Below are 25,722 nucleotides of genomic sequence, written 5' to 3' on the forward strand. Positions count from 1 at the left end.
TTATCCAACCAGATTATAAGCGACTGACTGTGGTTCAGACTCAGCGGTCACATTCGCTGTCACATCAACTGAATTCAAAGCCGTTTCGCTCAGTGGTTCATCATTTTTTTTTTCTTCTTACTCGTAATATACAGTCGAGTCAATCTCTGCCTTGCCCAGATTGAATACCTTACGTGGTTCTTCCAAAACCAGTGAAAAAAGCCATTCTTCTACACTTGGTATACGTGTCTACTTTTTCTGGCAAAAGTAGGTTGTGTGAACAAAGCCCGCTACATTATGCAATTCCAACATGTCTTTCTGTATCAAATAACCTCCTGAATCAAATAGCAATAAGTGGCTCTTCAGGAGCTTCGGGTCTTTCATCCCCGCCTCTCTCTTCGGGCGGTTCCTGCGCAGTTGTCTCGGCATGTTCAGAGTTCTCCGCAGGTTGCCCGGACGCCTCCGTAGCCTCAGCTGCTGCAAGCTCAGCAATGCGCCGTTGCTCATCGGCTTCTGCTTGCTCTCGACGTTGTTGCTCAGCTCTAGCCTCTGCTTCAAGGTTGGCAATGTGTCTCTCCGCTACTCCTGGAGCGATGCTGGCAAGGAAGAGAATGCCGGCACGCTCTAGTCTTCGGGCTTGAGTCATGAGCCAATTACCGTTGGCGACTCTCCTCTCCCGAACCAGTCGGGCAGCCATTTCAGCCGGGTTTGGTTGTCCCCCATCACCCTGTACGCCAACATTTCCATGATTGGCTTGGGCATCTCCAGCTCTGGCAGGCCGTTCACGGCCATGATTATCAGCCGCGGGCATAAGATTGTCTAGATGTCGGCGCATGGGAGTCCAAAACTGCTCAGCGAGTGGCGTGAGCAGGCCGGTATTGACGAGAAACAGGGTAAAGGCAATGGCCGTGACTGTGAACCATCTCTGCCAACTTGCCGTGGGCGACGTAAACCACCACACGAAGAGGAGGAGGCGAATCACCATCCAGATATGCGGCCATAACTGTGCCACAGCAATTGCACGGACCTGGACATTACCCGGGTGAGCAATACCGTGGCCCAGACGCGGTTGCGCCTGGGGAATCAGGGGTAGGCCTTGAGGCAGAGGTGCTGGGGCCTGAGCCTGCTGCTGCTGCTGTTGTTGATGCTGCGGGTTGTGTTGCGTCGCATGATCAGCAGCAGGAGGCACCCAGGGGTTGGCAATGAGAGGAAGGTGGTGCATTTGGCCCGGCTGTGCTTGCATGCCGGGATGCAGACCAAACGGTGGCAACGGCGGTGGCGGAAACATATATTGGCGACGTAATGCCTGTGCAGGAATCGGGAATTGGACATTGCTATTTGGACTCTGGTATGTCCCAAGATTGCCGTTTACTAACAGTGCTCTGGGGCCTTCTGGAGATGACAGAATATAAACTTCTGAGCCTATCGACTGTTGCATTTGAGGCTGGCTGGCAGGTTGAACGTGATTACGAGCTGCTCGTAAGGGGTCAGGGGTGCCCATTGCGCTTCCTGTCCGTGATGGGACCGTGACGCCAGGTGGAATGGGTTGGTTTGCTTGCGAATTTGCCAGATTGAAAAGCGAAGAATTGCTGGCATTACGACGCATCGCATCTGTCATGACCCTTGTGGCCGCTTGTCCAGCATCTGCTGTTCGGAGCATGCTGTGCACATCAGGTCCAGACAATGAGCCTCCGTGAGGTCCTGCCAAAGGCACTGAACGAGGTGGCTGGGGTGCTCCGCCTGGTGGCCGGAACAGGTTCTGCAGGTCAGGCGGAGGGAATGGAGAACCAGTCCTGGCGTTTCTCTGCGGATTGTGCTGGGCCGAGACGGTTTCATTCACCGTGATGCGCCATGACTGACCCCCAGGCCCAAGCCCTTCTCTCACCACAGTCCTGGTGCCATCCGGCCGATGCGGTGAGGCAGTCCTATTCTGGCCTTGTGGTCCCGAAACACCAGCAGGGGCAGGTGCATCTTGAGCCCCGTGAAGACCTAGCGTTGCCCGCTCTCTCTGGTTCTGGTTAATAAGTTCATGCAATCGCTGCTGCTGAGCAATTTGCTGAGCCTGTTGCATCTGCTGAAGTTGCGGAGGAAGATAGTTGAATGGGGGAGCCGCGCCTCCCGCTGCTATTGGCTGTTGAAAGCCAAATGGTAGGTTGTGATGTGTCGCGTGTATTTGAGCATGCTGCAAATGCGGAAAGTGACCATGTGCGTGGGCATTCAAGTTTCGTACTTGCGGCTGTTGCTGAGGCTGGTTGTGAGTTTGTCCAGCTGGGCGATTCTGTGATGGGGCTGTTGCAGGCTGGCTTGTGTTTGTAGGGAGCGAAACGCTCGCAGGGCGCGTGTCGGAAAGATCGCGAAGAACGAGATGCAACGTCTTGACTTCGGTAGAGCGGACCTGAGATGCCGTGTTATCAGCAGCAGTTCATATGCGCAAGCAGTCGTCATACTTACTGCATCTTCCCCAAACACGTCCAGCATTGTGTCATCATCCTTTGACAGCAGGCGTCCACGGTGTATAAGACGCTGTGCCACATCACTCGGCTTTGCATCTATAGCATTGCGAATCTTTTCTTTCAGTTGCTGTACAGTAGTTGTCGCTTGGAGATCAGTAAAGTTGAGTGGTTGCGGCACATTGACAGAGGGCGATATGATCTGCAGTGTGAACGTCGGCGACGTGGCTCCGGAGGCTGAATCCGAATCGGTGGAAGCCATGGTCGCAGTCGAAATATCGCGACCGGTCTGTGTACTCGGATGATTTGTATTTGAAGTACTATTTTGTCGAGGACTATGAAGCTGCCTTGGAGATGCTGTTGCTGGGTCTTTGCTATGATCGGGCAAGATGCATCTCAGGCAAGCTCATTTACAGGACTGTGCGCGAATGCTGATGCATTAGAAATCGAATGGAAATAGCGGCTTGGAATTGCAACGACGGCAGCGGCGGCAGAATGTGCAGTGAAAGAATGCACAGATAGAAATCAAGGTCGTTGTCGCCGTGAAAGAGAACCAAAACAGAAAAAAAGACGATCTCCTGCTACACGAGTCGATCTGTCATGTCGTCGTTGCCGTGTGGGATGAGCTTGCGTGTTACCTTGGAGGTAGGTATTCGAGATCGGCGTGGTCCTGGTTGGGTTGGGGTCGGTTGGTAATATCCACGTTGGCCTCTAGCTGAAGACCCCTGGCGGGAATGTGAGGATAATACCCAAACTAGTGAACGGTGTCCATGTACCTAGCGGGCCTCTCTGTACCTGATTGTTTTCTACAGTCTGAACAAACCCTTTGCAATCACACAAGTTTTGGGGAGGAAATAGAGAAACTTGCTAAGACAATAGAGTAGAGACTGGGAGAATCTCTTATGATCTGCAATTGCTGAATATAACCATCATTCCCTCGTCCCACCTTGGTTACATGGAGTACAAACAGAATAGTACATCAAATACTTGTATGCACCCTACCCTGGAATCCGACAGCTTGGGAACTGCCGCCAAACACCGCTCCTAAGTCTAGCCTAGCGGCTTTTGACAGCTGCGTCATTGGCCTTGCAGAGCTGCATTAGGCCTGGGGGGAGCTGCAGAACTGGGGAAAGTTGTCGAGCGTCACCTTGGTCCGATCTAACTGGACTCTGGAACTGGCAAACTCGAGCTCAATCCAGATAGAGTATTATCCATATTGTGCCATGGCCCTCGTGTATCCAACATTCCTGCCATAGTTACACGTAAACAGGCCACTCTCACGGCTTCCCTCATATTGAGGTCGCGCGCAATCTTTTTGCTCCTCGTGCGCTTGCATAGGTCGAGCGCAAAAAAAAACCGGGCCTCCACGCCCTGCTGGAATGAAGGCACTGTAACAGCCGGTCACGATTCATAATGGCTACCCAGCACATCTCGATCCTGGCGAAGTCCCGGGTTCTGCCAGGGCCTTTACGTACAACTGCTCTTTATCCTCAAACATATTCGGCGAGCTCCCGAACGTGCATACGCCGGTTCGCGACCACGCCTCGATCCCAATTCCAACAGACGTCCCAACGATGCCAGCAGAAGGAAAAGTTCGGATCGCGATTGGGTTCTGCACTGAGAAACACAAAGGTGCAATGGTATCCTATTCCTGTTGCTCTTGGTGTAGGCTTCCTCGGCCTCGTACAGTTCTACAAGACTCAGGTGCGTGAGAAGGAAAGACTGGAACAAGAAGCTGCCGATGGTGATCTGGGAGGGCGACCGCAAAAGAGACCAAAAATCAGACCCGATGGACCTTGGTGAGCTCGCCCCTTTCAATCACTAGTATACCTGTACTAATCATTCATTCTAGGCAAGTCCAAATCATGTCTACTTTGCCATTGAAGGCCATGTCGCGGTTATGGGGAAAGTTCAATGAATTGGTCATCCCGTACTACCTCCGGGTCCCGGGCTTCAAGCTATACTCCTGGATATTTGGTGTCAACCTTGACGAAGTGGCAGAGCCTGATCTCCATGTCTATCCCAATCTTGCATCATTCTTCTACCGCACACTCAAGCCCGGCGTGCGTCCACTAGACCCGAACCCCAATGCCCTGCTCTCGCCGTCCGATGGCCGGATTTTGCAATTTGGCCAAATCGCAGGCGGTGACATCGAACAGGTCAAGGGCATGACATATAGCATTGATGCTCTTCTCGGAAAGAACACACCGACGCCTAGCATTGCCAGTGGAGTTTCGAGCTCGTCGGAGAAATCTGTTCGAGACGGTCGAGCACAACACGAACTGCATGGCGACGAGGAACTTGTGAAACAGGATGAAGAATTCGCCCGTGTCAATGGTATCACCTACACTCTACCTAATCTTCTCTCTGGCCCGGAGAAAGGCAAAAAGGGCAGAGCAAATGTCGAAGACCAGTCTACTACGCCCTCAAGCCTCAGCGCCGTTTCTACGGTAGGAGCTGACCTGGCCCTCGGAGAGAAGCCATGGTATGATCTGATTGCACCTGAAAAGAAGAACGCACTCTACTACGCTGTCATCTACCTCGCGCCAGGTGACTACCATCGATTCCATTCGCCCACCAATTGGGTTGTAGAACGTAGGCGGCATTTTGCGGGTGAGCTCTACTCAGTATCTCCTTACTTGCAGCGAACCCTTCCCGGCCTCTTCACGCTGAATGAGAGAGTGGTGCTGCTTGGACGGTGGCGCTGGGGATTTTTCAGCTATGTGCCCGTCGGTGCAACGAATGTTGGTTCTATCAAGATCAACTTTGATAAGGAATTGCGAACCAATTCCCTGACGACCGACACTGCAGCTGATCGCGCAGCAGAAGAGGCCGCAAAGAGAGGCGAACCTTATACAGGCTACTCCGAAGCAACATATGCCGGGGCCAGCGCCATTCTGGGTGGTCACGCGATCAAGCGTGGTGAGGAAATGGGAGGTTTTCAATTGGGCAGCACAATCGTTCTAGTATTCGAGGCACCAGCCAGCAGCGACAGCCCAGAAAAGAAGGGAGGGTTCGATTGGGTTGTCGAAAAGGGACAGACGCTCAAGATGGGCCAGGCCTTGGGATACGTTGTTGAAGAATAAATCATGCACACATACCATCCAGCACATACTATCGACCACACACCATGAGAGTCGGACACCAGCCATTCCTACTCCAAATTTTGAAATAATACGCATCTCCAGTAGCGCAACATGTAACAGGCCACCAGCTATCCGAATGTCATCTTCCGACATGTCAGCTGTCATACCAGTCTGCAAGCGCATTAATTTACAACCTCGTCTTCATGTGATTTGCATAGTACTGTACTACTACGGAATGGGGAGTGGGCCCAAGTTTCTCTTTGTCTTGCTAAACTAGAGAATTTTTCCTCTAACGTAACGGGAACTGTTTGGGACACTCCGATAGGAGCCCAGAGACTCTACACACCACTATTGAGACATGAATACCACTCCGACGAGGACCCGGCAGCCATCGGCTTACATTTATATAGACGTTGTTTACACAATCACACGTTCCTGTTTGAATTTATTGCCGTGACGACAAAGAGGAGAGAATTTTTGCTTCTTTATTATTACCAGGGTTGCTCTCTCCTCTTCATAGTAGGAGACGGACAAGTTGGGCAAAGGCCGCCGCTTACTTATTCCATAACTAGTCCGCGCCGATCTAGGCACAGAGCAACTTTCATTCACCTGGATCAATACCATACCCAACACAAGAAGCGAAGGGGAAAAAAAAGACTGTTCATTTTTCACCGTGTATACACCATGGGATTTACGGCAGTAGTCAAGGGCAATGAGTCCTACCCCGAGTCTCGGGTCCTTATCATCATCACCGGCGGAACGATATGCAGTAAGTCGTACTTGATCTAGGCGGCTCCAGAGAGACCAATCATGAGATGGAGACTTACACGGTTTCGCAGTGCAACCTTCGGAAGATGGCTCCGGATTGGTGCCCGTCGATGGGTTCCTCGAGAATGCCATGGCGCCAAGGCCGTCATTCAATGACAAATCTGAAAGAGGTACGTGAGTGCAGGTCATGGTATATGGCTTTTACGAGGAAGCAAGGTTCTCAAATGGAGAATTGTCCCGCCATCAGGGTGGCGCAACTTGGTGCGCTTTCTACCTTCTCAAGGAATTGGACTCCCATTCGGCAAATGGGAGGAATTGGATTCGTGGTGTTTTACAATGGAATTATATCATTTGTCGTTCCGCACGACGCCTATGATAAGGGGCAGACTGTTCGCCTAGGATTCATGCCACTCGGAGATTCCTCCAGGTGACATACGTCATGGCATTTCGCTGGATGTTCATTGTGCCATTATACTTCTACCTATCCAAACTATACTCTATTGAGCATTCTCACGGGAACTGGGCTAACGTATCCAATAGTGAAGCTCTCGGCTATCAAGAATGGCGAGAAGATTCAACTTGACAGTCTTCGCACACCTCCTAGCGCATACTCGCGGCATGTCCGCTACGGAGCTCTCGAGTTCAACCCGCTGCTAGATTCCTCCAGTATCAGCTCTGATGGCTGGACCCAGATTGCAAATACGGTCCAAGAGAATTACCATCTCTTCGATGGCTTTGTCGTGCTTCATGGAACGGACTCGCTAGCCTACAGTGCATCAGCCCTGTCTTTCATGATGGAAGACCTCGGCAAGCCAGTCATCTTCACTGGTTCTCAAGCTTCCATCTTTGCGCTCCAGTCGGATGCTGTCGACAATCTGCTTGGCTCGCTCATTATTGCAGGCACATTTGTCATCCCTGAAGTCTGCCTCTTCTTTCACCACACTCTGTTCCGAGGCAACCGAACGACCAAGGTCTCGGCATCACAGTTTCAGGCTTTCGATAGTCCCAACTGCGAGCCGCTGGCCAAGGTTACCAGCATCGGTATCGAGGTCAATTGGTCCCTGATTCACCGGCCGACGGCCATTGCTCAATTCAAGATTACGCCGTACTTGGACACGACACACGTGGCATGCGTGCGCATCTTCCCTGGCATCAAGCCTGAGATGGTTGATTTTGTGCTGCGTGTGCCCGACCTCAAGGGTCTGATCCTCGAGACTTTCGGTATGGGCAACGCGCCCTCGGGCGTCGACGGCAGCCTGACCAAGGCGATTCGGTCCGCCGTGGAGCGCGGCATCACCGTTATCAACGTGTCGCAGTGCACCAACGGCTTCGTCTCGCCGCTGTACGCGCCCGGGTTCGCTCTCGGCAAGGCCGGCGTCGTCTTTGGCCACGATCTGACGACCGAGGCTGCCCTGACCAAGCTCGGTTACCTCTTGGCTCGGGGTCTCGAGCCCGCGGACGTAGCCGCCCGCATGTCGCGCTCTCTGCGTGGTGAGCTGACCGAGCTTGCCCTGCCCGCCTTCACGCACCCGGCAGCCGGTCTCGACGAGAGCGGATCCCTACTTTCCGGCCCTGAGGCTGCCTTTACTCGGCTAGGCTACGCCATTGCCAAGGGCGATCTGTCCGCCGTGGTGGAGCTGCTCGAAGGCGATGCCGTCAACCACCAGCTCCTCATGCGGGCCGACTACGCTGGCAACACGGCCATGCACCTGGCAGCCGTGGGTCCCGAGGTCGAAGTACTGAAGGAGCTTCTCCTGCGCGGCGCCAGCGTCCACGAGCGAAACCGTGCCAACAATACGCCGCTGTTCCTAGCGGCCAAGGGCGGCAAGCAGGAGTTTGTGAATCTGCTACGAGAGGCTGGTGCCGCCCTGTGGGAGGAGGAGACTGGTGTTGATGGTGTCGTTACAAAGTCGTGAGCTTTTATGGATTTCTTGGAGAGAGAAAAGAGAGTGATATAGAAATGCAGGCGTTGATTTTTAATGATTCATAATTTGGTCCGTTTTAGATACAGTGTTACGGTGCAATAGATAAGCAATACTTTTGTAGGGTATGTATCGACAAGTATATATGTTTTTATATCATTTTGACGTGTTTTCATGTACTTCTCGGAGATCTCTAAAACTTGGACGAAAACCTTTGCGGTATCCATGGCGACGAGACTCAGCTGACCTATGATAGAAGTTATGGTCTCGCTACGCATTTGTTCATGGTCTCTTACTGCCATGCTTAGGATTGTAATCACTCCCAACAGCAGAAAGACTAGCGGGTTAGAAGCCTTGCCAGAGAGGGAGGCTTGCTCGAGGAGTCGTCGATTTCCCTGTCGACAAGAGGCTTGTGACGAGACATTTATTCTTCTCCCCTCCTTCTAAGTAATGTCAATCGTCGTGATAGAGACAGACCAATGCAAACCTTATCCAGACGACGACACCATTCAAGAGAAGCCGCACAAGTACTAGGCCTGCCCCCCTCCAAACAATGCCCTATCTTGGACACCTAAAAGGGGTTTGGTCTTTATTGTTCCCTCTGCATTGAATCACTCGTTTAATGGTGAGAAGTCATTGTCTTCTCAGGTTTTTCACTCCCTTGTTTTTATTCTTTCTTCAGCAGCGACCCTATCTCAGGCCGCCAAAATAACGAGGCGATCACCGTCTCCCCGTAAGATCAGTCTGAGGACGCGGCTGGAGAAAATAATGTTTTTCTGGTTTCGTTACTTCTTCTGGATCATCATTTGGCTAGAAGTCCGCAGAACGCACACACCTGTCGCCGCCACCATCAACAACGCCATCATCCTCTATCCTCGCCGCTGGATCTCGACGAAGAAGCGTTTCCACATCATCGAAAAGGGAAAATTTCGACCCCTCGACACGCAACAACCTTCCACCCCTCCCATCTCCATGTGCCAGCGGTACATTCACCTCACCATCTGCCGTCACCTCGACTGTGGGGTCCAGGTCGGGAAGAAGCACCGCAATGTGTACTGTTCTGCTGCCCGTCGAGCCCGACGTCTGGGCCGGTGCGACGACGGTCTCAAGGTCGCTGCCGAGATCAGCCATCGTGGCACTGTTTCGTGTACGGCCTGCAAGGCGTCGAGGTCTTCCTACTCTTCTCCTTCATTGGTGAAGACTTCTTCTTCTTTTCTCTTGACAAACGAAGAAGAAGATGTCGAGGACGAGCAAAACGACGAGTTTTCTTCTCCTCGTCCTGCTTTCCAGAGACCGTCCCGGAGGAGAGGAAGAAAGCCACGCAACAGCGTCTTCCGGGACGTTTTCGAGATCCCCCTCGAGCAGCAAGTTAAGGACTTTGACAAGCAGGGCAAGCGGAGACGCAGTGGCAACAATGTCCTGGACACCGAGATGGAATCCGAATTCTCATGGCTTCAGGTCGAGGGCCCTGAACAAAAGAGACGCGGCACCCGTCAATATTCGCACGAGAAGAAGAAGCCTCGAGCAAATGATTCGGGCTCACTGGGCTGCTATGGCCTGTAGCGAAACTGGTGGTCATTCCAATGCAGTAAATACGTGGGTCTGCCAATGAATGCCCAATACGGTTATTGGCGAAGCAAAGACGAGGACTTTGTGATACAACAATACATATATAAACTCCAGTGTTTCCGCTTCATGTAAATAAAAAAAATGAAGACCAAGCTTTTGTTGTCTGTTCACTCGTATATAGTAATTATGAGAACATGAAAGTGATAATATCCCAATAAGATGAACTTTCTGTTTCAAGTGTGAAATTCGTAGCTGTGAATCAGATTGCATCATCCACGTCTCAACTATTCACTCTTATCAATACAGATGACCATGCCCACGCTCGAGGTATCCTTCACACATCATACAGTTTAGAAATTTCATGTCCATAATCCGCCAAAATACCTCTCCGGTCCAACGTCCCTTTGCCCAGCCTCCGCAGAGGTTTATCTTTGGCCGCCACCAAGATATTCTGGCGCGGTAGATGAACCTCGGCCGAATGCTTCTCGTTGAGCGTCCTCACAATATTCCAAATATCCTCCTCGTCAAAGTTTCTCACATCCTCAGAGAGCTGGAGAATCACAAACGGTGTCGGTTTCCCCTCCCCACCCACCATGGCATTGCTGATCCTAGGGTCACGCACCAGCGCACTCTCCATGTCGCCGGCCCGCACCTTGGTCAGCCACACCAACTTGACCAGATCGTCTTTTCGACCTCGGTAGCGTAACAACCCCGGCTTGGTGGGGTGTGGCGAGTACAAGTCATTGGTGTGCCAGACGTCGAGGTCAGGAAACATGACAAAGACGCCCTGGTGCCGGCGGTACTCTGGCCTCCTCTCCAGCACCACCTCGTACATGTCGTCCTGGTAGTGGTCGAGCCGGTAGCCCAGGCGCGGGTCCAGGTGGTAGTAGCGCCAGTCCCGGGGGTCGGCGAGGGTGCGCAGCGGCCACAGGCCGCACTCGGTCGAGCCCACGCCCACGACGAGCCGCAGCTCGGTGCACAGCAGGTCGCCTACCCAGCCGTCGAGGGGCGCGCCGCCGTACACGAGGAACTGGAGCTGCTTGATCCGCGCCAGGGCGGCGGGCTGCTGGCACAGGTCCCGGGCCATGCTGGGCACGAAAAAGGCGCCGTCGGGCTGAACTTTTTCCAACATCTCCATGACCACGGGCACCGGTGAAAGGGCTCCGTGGTCGACGGGTGGCCATACGGGAATGCCGTCGTAAAAGAGCGGTGCAAACAAGTGCCCCCAGATGCCTCCCATCCACTGAGGAGGCGCTGCCCAAATCATTCTGGAGCCGCGCATCGGGCTGAAGCCGTTCTCTGGGTTTTCTACAGACCCGTCTGGATAACGATGAATCATGTCATTGGTAGACACGGATTCGAGAGTGTGTCGAAGCGGCTTGGGAATTCCCGTCGTGCCTGAAGAGTGTATAACGAATGCCGGATGTGGCTTGGCCTCTTCCCACGTCTTGGTGAATGGATAATTGGGAACGTCGCTAGCATCAAGCCAGTGCTCCAGGGGCGGCAAAGTGTAAAGCTGAGTGCCTGGCCTCTCGTCTATCAGCTTCTTGCCCAAAGCTGTTTGATCCTCTGAACCGCCGAGCCAGCGGAAACATTTTGTCGTTTCCAACAGTTTGAGCAGTGCCTCGTGGGTCAAGCGGCTTAGCTCTGCAATGACCATCTTTGGGGAAATGTCAGCCAGAGACAAGATTCCAAGACTAGATCAATAAGAATGAGCTCCTACTCACGGTACGTTCAGACTTTTGAGCAGCAATCATGATGATGGTATAACGAAGATCATTATCTCCAACGTAGGTAAAGGCGTCAAAGTCTTTGGCAGCACCAAACTCATTCTCGAGCCACCAACAGGCCCGGTTCACGGCTCTGGCAAATTGTGCATATGTGATCTCCCGTGGCCCTCTGTCGCGCCAATCCGCCTCGAGAATTTCGCAGAAAACCCGGCTTGGCGTTTCTGCTGCTCGGGTGTCGACAATGGTCGACCATATAGCTGGAGGGGCAATATCGTTGACAGTCATTTTGTTCTCACCTCCTGATTTGTATGACACGGTGCTTGGCCAAAGAGTAAAGGTTGTGTGTCTGGTCATATACAAGGGTTCAAACATCTTGGCCCGACTTGGCAGCAGGAGGGCTGAAATTTATAGTCCCATGGACAATACCATCTCTACCAAGGAAATGTAGAAAACTTGCAGATGAATGTTGGTCCATACTATACCCACTATGCAAAACCTCCCATTTGGGCATTGATAGACACTTTGCTTCTCTCACGCGAGCACTAGAGCCAGTGACATGGGCCGAGAAATTATGATATTCTAGTGAAATCATCTCTTGCATGTAGAGTTTATGTTGTTTAGTGTTTACTGGCTAGTGTATTTGACTCGAAGCTGTAAGAACACTAAACACCAAGACAAGCAACCAATCATCATTGTACCACCCAAATGAGAGTTCCGAGAGATAATCTCCATACCAATGCTATGACAGGATTCTAAAGGCTTACGCGAGCACTAGGTTGTGGTTTTTGGAAAGAGTTTCCGACGACGACATGAGATAACCAACTTCTATAGTGATGTTATTTGTGTTTTCTATCAATGGTTGGGAGATCTCGATGGGTTTGAGGCATCGGTGAAGGGTCAAATTGGAGACGGCCATGGTCCCTGCAAGACTATAGGCTACCTCGGGAGATATAACCTTTTCCTTGGCGGATGTGGCACCAATGGTACACCAATCGCCAGAAGCGAATACGCCGACATGGCTTACAAACATATGCAAGCTATAGATACCAAATTCTCTCCCATTCAAGGAGTAGATCATCTCCAAAGACGAACAGAGATAACAATGGCGAGCACGCACTAGCTGTCAACCCTAGAACCCGTCCATAATTTCCTGTTTGCCCTCGGCAGATTCATGCACATCACAATCCTGTGGATGCAATTGAATACTCGCAATACGGCCCCATTGCCACTCTACCGATATGACTATTGGCATTTATGCAACGTGGAATCACTACTTTTGAGGGACGAGCGGTGTAAATACTTTGTTTGCGGGGAATCCCATCTTGATTGCAGATATTGCTCCCACTTGTACGGTGGGAGGGTGATGGCAGCAAGCTGAGGTGGGGCCGATGGGATGTTGTGTGCGTTGACGTGCTCGGGAGCAACCACGCGATTCAATAACTTGTTTATAAGTAGATTGAGTGTCGCTAATATGAGGTCTTCTGGTATCCTTCTCTTGGCACCACCGGCCCGATGGGGGCTGGCGACAGTCAGAACACCAAGAAAAGATCAAATTACTCGAAATGCTTCATTGAATTGTAGCATCCGAGGGAGTTGCGCACACCAAGGCGCAAAATCCCAAGCCCCGGGGGGACGGAATCTGTGTGAGTAATGGAAGGGCTTTGGGAGGAAAAGAAATCCATATAAACAGTCGTTTGTGGACTTGACGAAGATGTAAATCCGCATTGTAAACCTCTCCCTTCTAGTCATCATATTGCAGACTATTCACTATGAAGTTTTCGCAACCTATTCCCTTGGCTATGGGCTTCCTCCTACAACATGCCTACGCCGAAAACTTTACTCAACCACTCTTGTGGCAGGACCTTGCCGACATTGATCTAATTCGTGTCAACGACACTTACTACTATTCAGCGTCTACCATGCATTTTTCTCCGGGAGCCCCCATCCTCAAGTCCTACGACTTGGTCAACTGGGAGTACTTGTCCCATTCTGTCCCGACATTAGACTTTGGCGTCGCTGCCTTTAATCTGGACGGTGGCAGCGCGTATAACCAAGGAATCTATGCATCTTCCATCAGGTACCACGAGGCTTCTAGTATCTTTTATTGGATCGGGTGTATTCAATACATTGGAAAGACCTACATCTACACCGCCGCTGCCATTGAAGGTCCATGGGAGCAGGCGTCTGTCATCAGCGACCACTGCTTCTACGATGCAGGTCTCTTAATCGACCAGGACGACATCTTCTACGTTGCCTATAGTCAATGGGTCCCAAATGGTCTAGATGCCCAAATCAAGGTTGCGCAGCTGACAAGTGACCTGCAAGTACAACAATCTCAGGTCGTCTTTAACACCACCGAAGAGATTGGCTACATTGAGGGTGCTCGATTCTACAAAATCGATGATACCTACTATATTTGGCTGACGAACCCTGGCGTGGGAAGAGGTCAGATCGTCATCAAATCTACAAATGGGCCCTTTGGAAATTATAGTGACTGGCACCGCGTGACTGCCAACAGCGGGACTCCTGTCCCAGGCGCCGGGAGCCCGTTCCAAGGGGCCCTGATCGATACGCCACAGGGTGACTGGTGGTACATGGCCTTCGTTGACCGGTGGCCGGGCGGCCGTTTCCCCGTCTTGGCTCCCATCACCTGGGACGACGACGGCTGGCCAAATGTAGTCTTTACCGAGGAGAATACCTGGGGCTCCACCTATCCTTATCCTCTCCCTCATCAGGATCTGGGAACTGTCGTCAAGACCGATCTCTTCAGTGGTGACACCCTAGGCCCTCAATACGAATGGAACCATGATCCCGACACTACCAAATGGGCGGTCGGGGATGGACTCACCCTTGCAACTGCAACGGTCACTGATGACTTCTTTATGGCTCGAAATACGCTTACCCACCGAATTCTCGGGCCCGCCTCTGCTACCACGATAGAGCTCGATATCTCCAGAATGGCTGATGGTGATCATGCTGGCCTCGTGGTCTTTAGATATAACGCTGGCTCGATAAGCATACTCAAAAGCCAGGATACAACGCAAGTTCAAATGATTGACAATATCATCATGAGTCCAACGGATGGCTGGCATACGACGAGCAAGGGAGACGTGATAGAGAGCGTCCAGTTGGCCAGCAACAGCAACAACGGCAGCAGCACCGTCTGGTTTCGAGTTTGGTGTGATATCAGTAGTTCGCCGGCCTATTCCAACTTTTCATACAGCACCGATGGTACCACATTCATCGAAATGGGTCAGACTCATACAACCTTGGATGGCGAGGTTTATTTTGTCGGGTCTCGGTATGGTATCTTCAACTATGCTACAGAGGCTCTTGGTGGTTCCGTGACCGTCAAGTCTTTTACTATCAGCACATGAGAGTATAAGTTATGCAAGGCAAGCTGCAGCTTGGTTTCGCGTAATGACGAGGAAATCAGAAAATGGAAATATTAAAGGCCAGGGGCCATAATTGAAATAATTTCTCGATCATGTGACGAAGAACAAATACTATTATACAAGTGTCATAATTTCAGATGAACATTCACTTTTGTTTTAATCCTCAAAAAAAGGCAGCACCCAAAAATGTAGTATATATACGCAACAAAGTCAGATTGAGGAGTCCATACAGTGTTGGCCGATCCGAATAGCCTTGATCACGAGAAGATTTTAGAAATTGGATAGAAAACAGCAAAGCCGCCACAATCAGTTGAATAATCGCAATCCCTCCACCAAAATAGCCGCCCCACTATGACCGCACTGCGCACATGTCACTAAGTGCACCGTGCATAAGCTCTGATCAGTAGCTGCAGGGGAGCTCCGAGATCAGCTCGAGGTGGATTAGGGAAAAAAAGAAAATCTTGTAAGTCGGCTTTGAAAATTTGTCCAGATCGTCAATTTCTCACTCAATTCATCACTAGATTTGTATTTGTGACTTGCACTTTCTTCTTGTCTTGCAGCATCTTTTTAATCAAAAGTTATCAATTGCAAAAACACAACCAATCAAAAAAATAAAAAATGGCAGCCGAGGAGAGCAATGTCACCTATGAGCAGCTCGCTGACATTGAGCGCGAATTCGAGGATGTAGAACTCGAGATCAGTACGTACCTCCTGGTCAATGATCACCAGAAATCGAATACTGACTCTTTTTGCTTTAGCCCGTCAGCAAGCCGTCTTGACCAAGGCTCTGTACGAGAAGAGACAAAAGACCGTGGCCGAGATTGACAACTTCTGGCCGCTGGTGTTTGAGCAGGCGCCTCAGGAGGTTGACGCCTACATTCAGCCCTCGGACTCTGCTGTGCTCTCGGCCGCCCTCAAGTCCATTTACGTCTCGCGCTTCGAGGTCGAGGACGGCAGCAAGGGCGACCCCCGCAGCCTCTCCATCAAGTTTGAGTTTGACGACAATGAGTACTTTGAGGACAAGGTGCTCGAGAAGAAGTTCTACCACCGCCAGTCCAAGGACGGCAACTTTGCGGGCCTGGTCAGCGAGCCCGTTGCCATCAAGTGGAAGGCCGGCAAGGATCTGACCGACGGCATGCTCGACATGGTCGTCTCCGTGTACGAGCAGGAGAAGAAGAGCGGCCAGACCGGAATCCCCAAGATTAAGAACTTCACCGCAGAGCAAAAGGCCCTGCAGGAGAAGATCCAGGGAACCGGCATGGGTGCAGTAAGCTTCTTTGCCTTCTTTGGCTACCGAGGCTACCCCGTCACCGAGGAGGAGAACAAGGAGTCCATTGCCAAGGAGCAAGAACAGCGCCGCCTCCGCGCCGAGGGCAAGAGCACTGGTGACGAGGACGAGGCTCCCGAGCTCGTGGATGCCGACGAAGACGACGAGGAGATCCTCGAGATCTTCCCCGATGGCGAGGAGCTCGCTGTTGCCATTGCCGAGGACCTCTGGCCCAGCGCCATCAAATACTTCAGTGAGTTTATCAATCACGTGACATTACCCGAGACAAGATGCTAACGATTTTCCACCAGCCAATGCTCAGGAACAAGACGGCCTTAGTGAGATGGACTTTGAGGAGCTTGATGAGGATGAGCTTGACGAGGAGGAAGAGGAGGATGATGAGCAGCCTCCTGCAAAGAAGGTCAAGGCTTAAGCTAAAATGCCTTCTATGATTCAAAAATTTCCTTTGTTCAGTCCTGCGGCAGACGACGGGAAAAGATACCCTTCTATATAGACTCGCAAGTATGTGCGGGTTCAAATTATGAACATTTTCTATCACTAGTGGCTGTGACTCGCGGAATAAAATGTATCTTGCTTTGGGTACCGCTGTATGACTGACGAGTTTGGGAAAGACGAAAACACAACGCTAGTCGCGTTTACTGTGCGTTCATGATATCAATCAAGCGCTTGCAGCAGAGTCTGAGTACAGACCCCGTGTCCATATATCATCTTTGCTTGTATGGGCCACAAAGTCCCAGTCATGGTTTCAATCCTCAAATGGATAAGCTGACCGGAATCCCTAGCAAAACGATCGTCCACGAGGCTCTCTTGTTTGCAATGTTGGGCCACGGAAATCTCTCCCACGAACTGCTCGACAAAGACCTGTGTTCCTACCCGACTCTCCATGGTAGTGCAACCGCCGATCCAGGTCTCGCGTCTCGAACGACAGAGCGGCGGCGGCTATTATATGACGCACGAATCCAACCTGCTACTTCTCTTCCTCGCGGCAGTCCGACACACAAGCTTGGGCCCTTGCACCAGTTTCATCCCCCCATAGTCCCGCCGTGGATCTCTGGGGGGATAAAAATAATCTCAAAAATAAGGTCGCTTTGCGCTAGCCAAGGCGGGTATAGCTCCTAACCGGCGACGTTCTAGCCGGCAGATGCCAGGGCCTAGCCTAATGGCAGCCCCCACCCATTTTTCGTGCTGCAGACTTCAATTCAAGGGACTCGTCAATTATTCAAGTCCACTTCATAGACCAAGAATACGACTTTCTATCAGTAGATTTGCTTCTAATGACTTGTCAATAATGACGGAAGGGAATCAGCAAAATGTAGTATTGATTGTCTCCAGACATTCTTGAATTCGTCGGGCAGCATCCTTTGTCAGAACTGATTCTAGTCCTGTTCCTGCACGAGCAGCAGGGGTCGCTCGCCAGCATTGAGACGAAACGTCGCCAAGACCCAAACTCGAAAGGTTTCATACTGTCCCTTCTGATGTCTACACAGCCTCGACCACGACTATGGATGACTGCAGCATCCGAAATGGAGGAGCAGCGCACTCTGTAACCGAGTTTGGTCGCTTGGTCGCCCGCCCGCTTGGTACGGCGGCTGTTCAATGGTTCAACGCTGCTGAAGCATCTGGTCTGGCCCCGCAGGCCAACCAGTGGACAGCAAGGCAGGTAAGGTAGGAAGGTAATGTTGATGACTCTTGTACACCAGACGAGCTGGATCAGATCTGCATGTGGTTTGCAACACTAGCTGGGGACGAATCACTGCCACCCCATCTTTCTCTTTTGTTCACGGGTTGTTTCTGAACTCTCTTTATTTCTCTTTTCCGTTCTGACCTTACTCCTCCACCGAAAATATTTCTTTTCTTTTGGTAGGACAGGCGGCCTATCCCATCGCCATTCTTTGTGTTGTTCCATTCGTACTCCTGGCTGAGTTGCCTTCTTTTCTTTCATTCGTCTTACGGTTACGACCTTTTTTCGCGCGTCCCGGTGACTTGGATAATTGTGGCGGCTGTTCGTAGTACTCGAGCTGCCATTTTCTATTCTTACGTCTGACATTTACGACTTTCGTATCACACATCGGCTTTGTGTTCTCGTGTCAGACCCCGCGGCGGTTTTCGACAATCAATTTCGATGGCGTTGCACTGATTCTTACATCAAATCATTCTTCCTAATAATCTGCGGCTGGAACCTTGGCTGGGCCTGAGCAACATTCTCTTCTTCAACACAAATTTCTTCTTCTTTTTTCATCATGAGGTCCATTCTACGCACGGCAGGCGTCTTTGGCCTGCTGGCAGGTGCCTCTCAAGCCATTGATGTCGACTTGACCGATGACGACTCGATCAAATCGGCATCGAGCACACTCGCTTTCGGTTTATTAAAATACTATACAGGAAACAACACGGGAGATGTGCCCGGAAATCTGCCAGATCCCTACTTCTGGTGGGAAGCAGGCGCCATGTTTGGGACCATGGTGGACTACTGGTTTTTCACTGGCGACGATACATACAACGCCATCACATCACAGGCATTACTACACCAAGTCGGAGACGACAAAGACTTTATGCCACAAAATCAGACGAGATCAGAAGGAAACGATGATCAAGGCTTCTGGGCCATGGCTGCCATGTCGGCTGCAGAGAACAAGTTTCCCGACCCGCCGGCAGATCAACCACAATGGTTAGCCTTGGCACAGGCAGTATTCAACGAGTACGTGGATAGGTGGGATCCGGATACGTGCGGAGGAGGGCTGCGGTGGCAGATTTTCACATTCAACAATGGATTCAACTACAAGAACTCCATTTCCAACGGCTGCTTCTTCAACGTCGCTTCGCGGCTGGCGCGATTCACTGGAAACCAGACCTATGCCGACTGGGCCGAGAAGGTGTACGACTGGATGACCGATACTGGACTGATCACTGCCGAATTCCAAGTCTTTGACGGTGCGCAGGTCACCTCAAATTGCTCAGACATCGACAAGGCTCAGTGGACCTACAATGCCGGCATCTTTCTGCATGGCGCAGCCGTCATGTATAACTTTACGGGAGGCGACGACAAGTGGAAGCAACGAACGCAGGGACTCTTGGACCAAACGACTGGGTTCCATTTTGACAATGGTATCATGGTTGAGAAGCCGTGCGAGGAGGGTGGTTTCTGCGATATTGATCAGCAGAGTTTCAAGGCGTACCTCGCGCGCTGGCTGGCGGGTACATCTCAGCTGGCCCCTTTTACCTTTGATACCATCATGCCACTGCTGCAGTCCACGGCCACAGCCGCGGCCCAGCAGTGCAACGGCTCGCCGGCGGCGGCGCTGTACAAGGGCCCCGCAGGTACGGCCTGCGGGTTCCAGTGGACCAAGAGCCCCGAGTTTGACAACATGGTCGGCGTAGGCGAGCAGCAGAGCGCTCTGGCTGCCGTCATGTACAACTTGGTCAAGCGCACGACGCAAGCCCCCGTCACAGCCGACACGGGCGGCACCAGCAAGGGCGACGTCAATGCCGGCGCCTCCACCGAGGACAAGATGCCCGTTCTCGAACCCATTACGCTCAAGGAAAAGGTTGCTGCCGGCTTCATCACATCGGCGCTGGCGCTCAGCGTGCTGGGCGGATCTATTTTTGTCATGAAGTAGTAATATTGAATTCTGAATAGAAGAGCTATAAAGAGGCATGGCTATGATATAGAAATCAACAATACACGCAGTTTTCAGACAAATAAATGTCTTGTAAGATGTCAATGTCTCGAATATAATAAATCAGAATGACTTTGCAATGATATTCTGTTGAGCATCAACAATTAATGTCCAGGAGCTGGAAGAAGTGATGACCATGCCGTTTGCATCTTCCGTTTGCTATTGGAGGGGTTCAAGTATCTGAATAAACAGCCAACCATTGTCTCTGGTCCAGCACCCTGGCGACCAGACCTGGACAAATAAACTTGGGGAGACATGCTGGCTCAATGGTAAGAGCGTAGAGGGCAATGACTACTCTGCCAGTGTGCCGGGCTCGAGTCCTTCTTTGGATTCGCCTGCTTTTCCTTTTTTTTTTTTTTTGCTGTATTTTCGCTATAGTGTCCTTCTTACAAAATTGAGCTGCCAAATTCAGCATATCTTTTTAAATGGATATTGGATAATGTGTACTTCCGATTTATCAATAGTGAACCCTAGCCTTGAGCATCTGGGGTCGATATCATGGATACAACTGCACGCAAGCTTTGATCATTGCATAATTTCCCAGGTTTTTGGTCGAGACAATATCTGGTTATTTTGAGATAGTTATGTTACATGCCATGGAACTGTCTGAAGAGCAGGCAGATGCATACTTCAAACACAGAAACATGTCGTTCTTTGCCTGCTACCTGCGCAGAAGATCAGCCATCATGGCTTCTGTATCAACCTCATACACACTTGCTGACCCACTACAGTCCAAGTACCACACATCCGCAGATATTTTCCCAACCAAGAGAACATGAACCCCAGGACCTTTGCACGGCTCCTCAAGCAGACTTGGGAGCCTTGCCCTCGTAAATCAACCGCACCACAGCGGGAAATTGTCCGGTAATCTTGACCTGCGTGGCCTTGGTCTCAGCGGCCGCCTCCTTGAGGGCCTCGAGCAGCGCCGCCGCCTCGTCGGCCGTGGCGACGCGGCCCCCGCGCTTCTTGGCAATCATGATCTCGACGCGCTTGCCCTTTTCCAGGAACGCACGCATCTGCTTGAGGCGGTGCTGCAGGTCGTTGGGGGCAATGGCCCAGTTGAGCTCAATCTCCTTGCGGTTGAGCTCCTTGCGCCGGGCCTCTTTGGCCTTGTCCTCCTGGTCCCGCACGTGCGCCTGCTTGTCAATAATGCGGCACACGGGGCTGTCGCGGCGCTCGCGCTCCTCGAGCTCCTGCGGGGTGCGGGGCTGGTCCTCGACGTCTTCCTCGTCCTGGGCTTCCTCGTCGTCTTGTCGTCGCTGCTTGGACGGCGGCAGGGCCACCATGACCAGCGTGTACTTTGCCCGGTCGAGATTGCGCAAAACGTCCCGCGCGCGCAGGGGTATCGAGAGGTCCGTATTCGGGTTCATGGGCTTCATGCCGTGCTTCTGGCATTCGGCCACGCGGATCCACGTGTACGGGATGGCATTGTCCGAGGGTAGGTTTGAAGGGAGCTTGCCGCCTTGTTTCTGACCACCACCACCTCCTCCGCTGCTGGGCGGCTTGGGTCGTGACCGGATAAAGGACCGAGGGCTCGATGTGCTAAAGAGTCGAGGCGCGAGCAGATAGACTGGCAGGCGGGTTATGTTGGTGGCCATCTCCAGCTGCGCCGGCAGAAACACGGAGCGCAGAGCCCTCGAGGGCGAGAAGAGGCAGTGTGCAGGACGCATTGTATCAACAGAACAGAAGGAATGTAGATCTACAGCGCCACGTCGGATTGAGGTAGCTTGTCCCTAGGCTGCAGAAATCCGCAACGACAAACTCTGTTTGGGAGAAGGGAGAAAGTAGAAACTCCAATTATTACTGCAGTTTCAATTGGAGAATACCGTGTAAAGGAAGTTGACGTATGTTCTCAGAGCTCTAGGTGAGCGACCAATCAGATCCAGTCTGGCCTAAGCTCTTCTCTCGGTGAACGAACGGGACTCGGAGCCCCACCCACACCGGCATAGGTCAATGCATATCAAGCCATCCTTAATGAAGCCTCTTGGTGCTAGATGTATATATGCGCATCCAAACACGAACAACACACCCACTCAAAGGATAAGGGGAAAAGATTCTTTTCTTCCTGCTTGAACATGACCATCCGGTGAGGCGGTCAATATCAAACACCCCTTTAGAGCAGAAATGCCGCTCCTAGGCCACCCATTCCGCGTATTCCTGGCGACGGGGCAGACCCTCGCGCTGGCCCACGTGCTCTGGCAGTACGGGTACTCGGTGGCACCCGGTTCGGGTCCCTCGATGCTGCCGACCTTCTTGGTCTGGAATGAGTGGTTCGTGGCCGACCGTTCGTACCGCCGGGGCCGTGGCGTGCGCGTCGGCGACTGCGTCACCTACACCATCCCCGTTGAGCCGCACGAGGGCGGCGTCAAGAGGGTCATTGGCATGCCCGGCGACTATGTCCTGCTCAATAGTCCCGGGTCGAAAAATGACGATATGATGCAGGTCAGTAGTCTTGATTCACCATTGCACTAGTCGTGATACACAAAAGCATGCTGACCTAAAGTAATCAGGTACCTCAGGGACATTGTTACATTGTTGGAGATAACCTGCCGTGGTCCAGGGACAGTCGGGATTATGGTCCCCTGCCGTTGGCTCTCGTCCACGGAAAGGTCATTGCAAAGATTGAATTCAACGGCTGGAATCCCATGAATTGGTTTACAAAAGTAAAAGATGGACTTTCGCCAGCCGAATCACCGCACCCATAGTAGATTTCTATGGTCGGCCACTCAATCATGACGGACCTTCCAAGCATGTACTTGTAGAAAAATGTACAGCACTCGTGGGCGATTTGGAATTGTGGCCCGCAACGGAGTCTGGAATGAAAAGGATTGCTGCTGAGTGGATATCTCTACAAAAGGGCAATCTAATTACAAGACATAAGGTCTTCAACACAAATCAACTCGGTCGTCCCCATTTCGTAGAGAAGCGCAATATCGCCAATGCGAAACGCTAGAGCTTGGAACCAGCCTTTCTGGCTAGTTGCTTAATCAATAATTCTTACAAAGGGAACCATGCATTTCTCTTGACGGGCTTGTCCTTAAGCGATGTGATACCGCCAAATCAATCAACAATGCGCCAACCCCGGGTGTGCCGACCGGCCGCCGGGGATATGCATAGATCCCTGAAACAAAAGGGAATACCTGAAGGAGACCGCTTTCCATCATGTCTTAACAAATGCTCGCCTATATAGATACGCCTAAACTCCAGGCCCACGTCGAATTCATGCCAAAAGATGCGAAATAGAGAATTAGAAGAACCAAGCCATGCCTGTAAGTGCGAGTGGGATGTGGTATGTCATCTTAGCCCTCAATGTGGGTTTTGGACGAGCTTTGCCCCAGCAACTCCAAGCAGCGCTGGGCAAGGTTGACTACCTCGCCTTCATCCTCGTCTTCGGCGTATTCGTTGTTGTCAGGCTCGGGTTGGCGATTGGCAATTTGCTTGATCATCTCAACAATATCGTCCGACTTTCCAATGTGGCCAATCAGGGTCTTATCCTCTGACTCGAGCAACTGTAGCAAAGTCCAAATGGCAATGTGTTGAAACGTAGCATCGCCGCTAGCGAGGAATCTGCTCAAGTATCCGTGAATGCCGCCGTTGGGCTCCTGCCAGTCCTGAATAAAGATGGAATAATCCCCAACTGTGTCATGTTAGTATTAACATCATCTGCTTCCAGTGCAATGATATGGTGCTTACCCTTAGATGACAGATTACCCAAAGCCGCAGCACTGTTGCCTTGAACCTCAATGCTTGGCGAGTGGGTCAGTGGAATCAGAACATCGAAAACACCGAGGTTCAAGAGGTGAGTCTTGAGGTCGTCGGACAATGCCAGGACGGCAATGGCAGCTGTCATTTCAGACTGGACCGTAACCGGAACATCCAGGACGAGCTGCTTGCATTTCTGTACAGCACCAGCCTCGAGTACTAGTTGCTTGTTGCGGTCCGAACTTGCAGCCAGGTTGCGAAGTGTCGAGATGGCATGACATTGGATTTCCTCATTGTCGGTTGATCCCAAAAGATCCACCAATGGCTTCAAGAATCCAGCTTCAATGATCGGCGACTCGTTCATCGGGTGGATGGAGATGTTCCGAATACAGGCGACGGCCGACAAGATGAGTGGCAGGTACGAGGATTGGAGCAGTCGTAGGAGCGGGTTCAAGCCTTGGGCCCTAACGATATCAAGCTGGTATTTCTCATCCGAGGCCAAGTTACGCAGTGCCAAAGCAGCTTGGCATTGCACTTTGGGAGAAGAAGAATCCATGAGATTTACCAGCGATTGGACGAGTTTGTTTTCGGAGGCTGCAAGCTTTCGGCGGTTGTTTGCGTCGACTGCAATGTTACTCAATGCTGTGGTGCAGTAGTATTGAACATCGACATCTGGAGAGGAGAGAAGCTGGACGAGCACAGGGATCGCACCCGCATTCACTAGCTGTTGGCGATTCTCATCTATATCCACGTTAGCAATGGCTACCCACAAGACAAGCTTGGATGGTATTCTGACCAGAATGTGTCATATTCAGCAAAGCTCCAGTCGCGTTCCGTTGTACTCTCATGTCCCTTGACTTGGCCAGTCGTGTGAGCGGGCCGAGCGCGCCTGATCTTGCAATCTTTGCCTTGTTATCTTCATGTGTGGCGAGGTTTGTGATGCAGCCGACGGCGTTGCACTGGACTTCGACGTTGGGGGATAGCATTTGACGGATGAGTGGTGTCAAACCACCAAGCTGCACTATCAAGACTTTGTTTTCGGCTGTAATCCACCGAGTCAGCATGATGCAGCCGAAGACTTGATGACGAACTAGACTTACTATTGACGGCAAGATTTCCCAGAGCTGCGCTGGCAGCCCTCTGCACCTCAATATCAGGACTTTGCAGGAGAAAAAGAATAGGCTCCAGTGTATCTCGGTCGACCTCTCGCACATCTGTGGTTGCTTGGTTAACTTCCCACCATGTCCTTTTCTTTCTTTGTTTGTTCTGGCTCCATGATCATACCTCGTTCCGTGATCTCTGCAAAGGTCAAACTTGCACTTCGCTGCAAGTCTATGTTGTCCGAGAAGACGAGTGTGCTCAGCGCCCGAAGTGGCTCTCCCGAGAAGAAGTCGGTCTCTCCACGCTGTGGGTGCTCATTAGCATATCGAAGCAGCGGTATGTTGTTGGAAAGGATAGACGCACATGCTCGAGATATTGCAAGAGATCAGAGACGGCCTCGCGTTCCGACTCTTGCAGTAGAGGTTCGTAGAGACCATCGCGGGATTTCCCTGCAGGCAGATAAGCTACAAGTCGCGGCGCGGCCATGCCGTCATCAGATTGTTGGAAACCATACCTCCGCAGCACGACTGGCAGACACCCATCGCGGCGATAGCCCAACTGTGCTTCAGTAGACGTGAATAGATCTCTTTGAATTGATCTTTGAAGAACTGCAGTCGATGCGACCGTGCGGTTGTTGTCGAGGAGATGGAAACCGGGTGGTGGATTGCGAGCTCTGGTTAGTCGGAGCTTCCCACGAGTGGCTCGGGTTTCACGTCGAGCTGCGCTTTCTTTTTAGATAAGCGGCGAAGGGGACCGCCAATAGCAACGGAGGTAAACGATCGGGCCTTCGCAAGTCGGGTCGGTAGGGACTCGTGGAGGCTTCTGCAAGGCCTAGACGGGCGGCAGTTGAGATGGGAGGAAAAGGAAAACTTTTTGTCAGTCGTTTATGGAATGAGATGCAAACAAAAAAGATCCTGGGCAGGTTTTCCGTTTTGTTTATTACGAATGAGAAGTTGCGGGCCCAACGTGATGCGCAGTTAGCGGGAGGTGCACAGGTGCAGGTGCGCTTTGCTTTGGACCCCGGGCCAGTTGGTGGCTCAAGTGCGAGAGCAAGT

The 25,722-nt window shown here is 51.7% G+C and overlaps 11 protein-coding genes across 11 annotated transcripts; 7 read left to right on the plus strand and 4 right to left on the minus strand.

Moving 5' to 3' along the window:
* Window positions 1-319: 319 nt before the first annotated feature.
* On the minus strand, window positions 320-2,691 carry PFICI_07828 (uncharacterized protein; the record flags this gene model as incomplete). The annotated part of the gene is made up of 2 exons (XM_007836409.1): window positions 320-2,374; window positions 2,431-2,691. 2 exons carry the CDS (start codon window positions 2,689-2,691, stop codon window positions 320-322), a joined length of 2,316 nt encoding a protein of 771 aa, XP_007834600.1.
* A 1,151-nt stretch (window positions 2,692-3,842) lies between these two features.
* On the plus strand, window positions 3,843-5,515 carry PFICI_07829 (uncharacterized protein; the record flags this gene model as incomplete). The annotated part of the gene is made up of 2 exons (XM_007836410.1): window positions 3,843-4,228; window positions 4,282-5,515. 2 exons carry the CDS (start codon window positions 3,843-3,845, stop codon window positions 5,513-5,515), a joined length of 1,620 nt encoding a protein of 539 aa, XP_007834601.1.
* Window positions 5,516-6,199: 684 nt separating this feature from the next.
* Window positions 6,200-8,199, plus strand: PFICI_07830 (uncharacterized protein; the record flags this gene model as incomplete). Its single annotated transcript, XM_007836411.1, has 3 exons — window positions 6,200-6,284; window positions 6,355-6,453; window positions 6,824-8,199. 3 exons carry the CDS (start codon window positions 6,200-6,202, stop codon window positions 8,197-8,199), a joined length of 1,560 nt encoding a protein of 519 aa, XP_007834602.1.
* Window positions 8,200-8,973: 774 nt separating this feature from the next.
* On the plus strand, window positions 8,974-9,768 carry PFICI_07831 (uncharacterized protein; the record flags this gene model as incomplete). Its single annotated transcript, XM_007836412.1, has 1 exon — window positions 8,974-9,768. One exon carries the CDS (start codon window positions 8,974-8,976, stop codon window positions 9,766-9,768), a length of 795 nt encoding a protein of 264 aa, XP_007834603.1.
* A 340-nt stretch (window positions 9,769-10,108) lies between these two features.
* On the minus strand, window positions 10,109-11,789 carry PFICI_07832 (uncharacterized protein; the record flags this gene model as incomplete). The annotated part of the gene is made up of 2 exons (XM_007836413.1): window positions 10,109-11,434; window positions 11,502-11,789. The coding sequence occupies 2 exons, from the start codon at window positions 11,787-11,789 to the stop codon at window positions 10,109-10,111; spliced, it is 1,614 nt and encodes a 537-aa protein (XP_007834604.1).
* A 1,484-nt stretch (window positions 11,790-13,273) lies between these two features.
* PFICI_07833 (uncharacterized protein) lies at window positions 13,274-14,881 on the plus strand (the record flags this gene model as incomplete). The annotated part of the gene is made up of 1 exon (XM_007836414.1): window positions 13,274-14,881. The coding sequence occupies one exon, from the start codon at window positions 13,274-13,276 to the stop codon at window positions 14,879-14,881; it is 1,608 nt and encodes a 535-aa protein (XP_007834605.1).
* Window positions 14,882-15,517: 636 nt separating this feature from the next.
* Window positions 15,518-16,599, plus strand: PFICI_07834 (uncharacterized protein; the record flags this gene model as incomplete). Its single annotated transcript, XM_007836415.1, has 3 exons — window positions 15,518-15,599; window positions 15,658-16,419; window positions 16,478-16,599. The coding sequence occupies 3 exons, from the start codon at window positions 15,518-15,520 to the stop codon at window positions 16,597-16,599; spliced, it is 966 nt and encodes a 321-aa protein (XP_007834606.1).
* Window positions 16,600-18,427: 1,828 nt separating this feature from the next.
* On the plus strand, window positions 18,428-19,804 carry PFICI_07835 (uncharacterized protein; the record flags this gene model as incomplete). The annotated part of the gene is made up of 1 exon (XM_007836416.1): window positions 18,428-19,804. One exon carries the CDS (start codon window positions 18,428-18,430, stop codon window positions 19,802-19,804), a length of 1,377 nt encoding a protein of 458 aa, XP_007834607.1.
* An 863-nt stretch (window positions 19,805-20,667) lies between these two features.
* On the minus strand, window positions 20,668-21,534 carry PFICI_07836 (uncharacterized protein; the record flags this gene model as incomplete). Its single annotated transcript, XM_007836417.1, has 1 exon — window positions 20,668-21,534. The coding sequence occupies one exon, from the start codon at window positions 21,532-21,534 to the stop codon at window positions 20,668-20,670; it is 867 nt and encodes a 288-aa protein (XP_007834608.1).
* Window positions 21,535-21,988: 454 nt separating this feature from the next.
* PFICI_07837 (uncharacterized protein) lies at window positions 21,989-22,569 on the plus strand (the record flags this gene model as incomplete). Its single annotated transcript, XM_007836418.1, has 2 exons — window positions 21,989-22,306; window positions 22,375-22,569. The coding sequence occupies 2 exons, from the start codon at window positions 21,989-21,991 to the stop codon at window positions 22,567-22,569; spliced, it is 513 nt and encodes a 170-aa protein (XP_007834609.1).
* A 594-nt stretch (window positions 22,570-23,163) lies between these two features.
* Window positions 23,164-25,153, minus strand: PFICI_07838 (Vacuolar protein 8; the record flags this gene model as incomplete). The annotated part of the gene is made up of 6 exons (XM_007836419.1): window positions 23,164-23,501; window positions 23,558-24,307; window positions 24,363-24,608; window positions 24,667-24,780; window positions 24,851-24,971; window positions 25,031-25,153. The coding sequence occupies 6 exons, from the start codon at window positions 25,151-25,153 to the stop codon at window positions 23,164-23,166; spliced, it is 1,692 nt and encodes a 563-aa protein (XP_007834610.1).
* Window positions 25,154-25,722: the final 569 nt, after the last annotated feature.

This window comes from Pestalotiopsis fici (genome assembly GCF_000516985.1).
Source record: "Pestalotiopsis fici W106-1 unplaced genomic scaffold PFICI_Scf_5, whole genome shotgun sequence".
In the NCBI taxonomy this organism is placed as follows: domain Eukaryota; kingdom Fungi; phylum Ascomycota; class Sordariomycetes; order Amphisphaeriales; family Sporocadaceae; genus Pestalotiopsis; species Pestalotiopsis fici.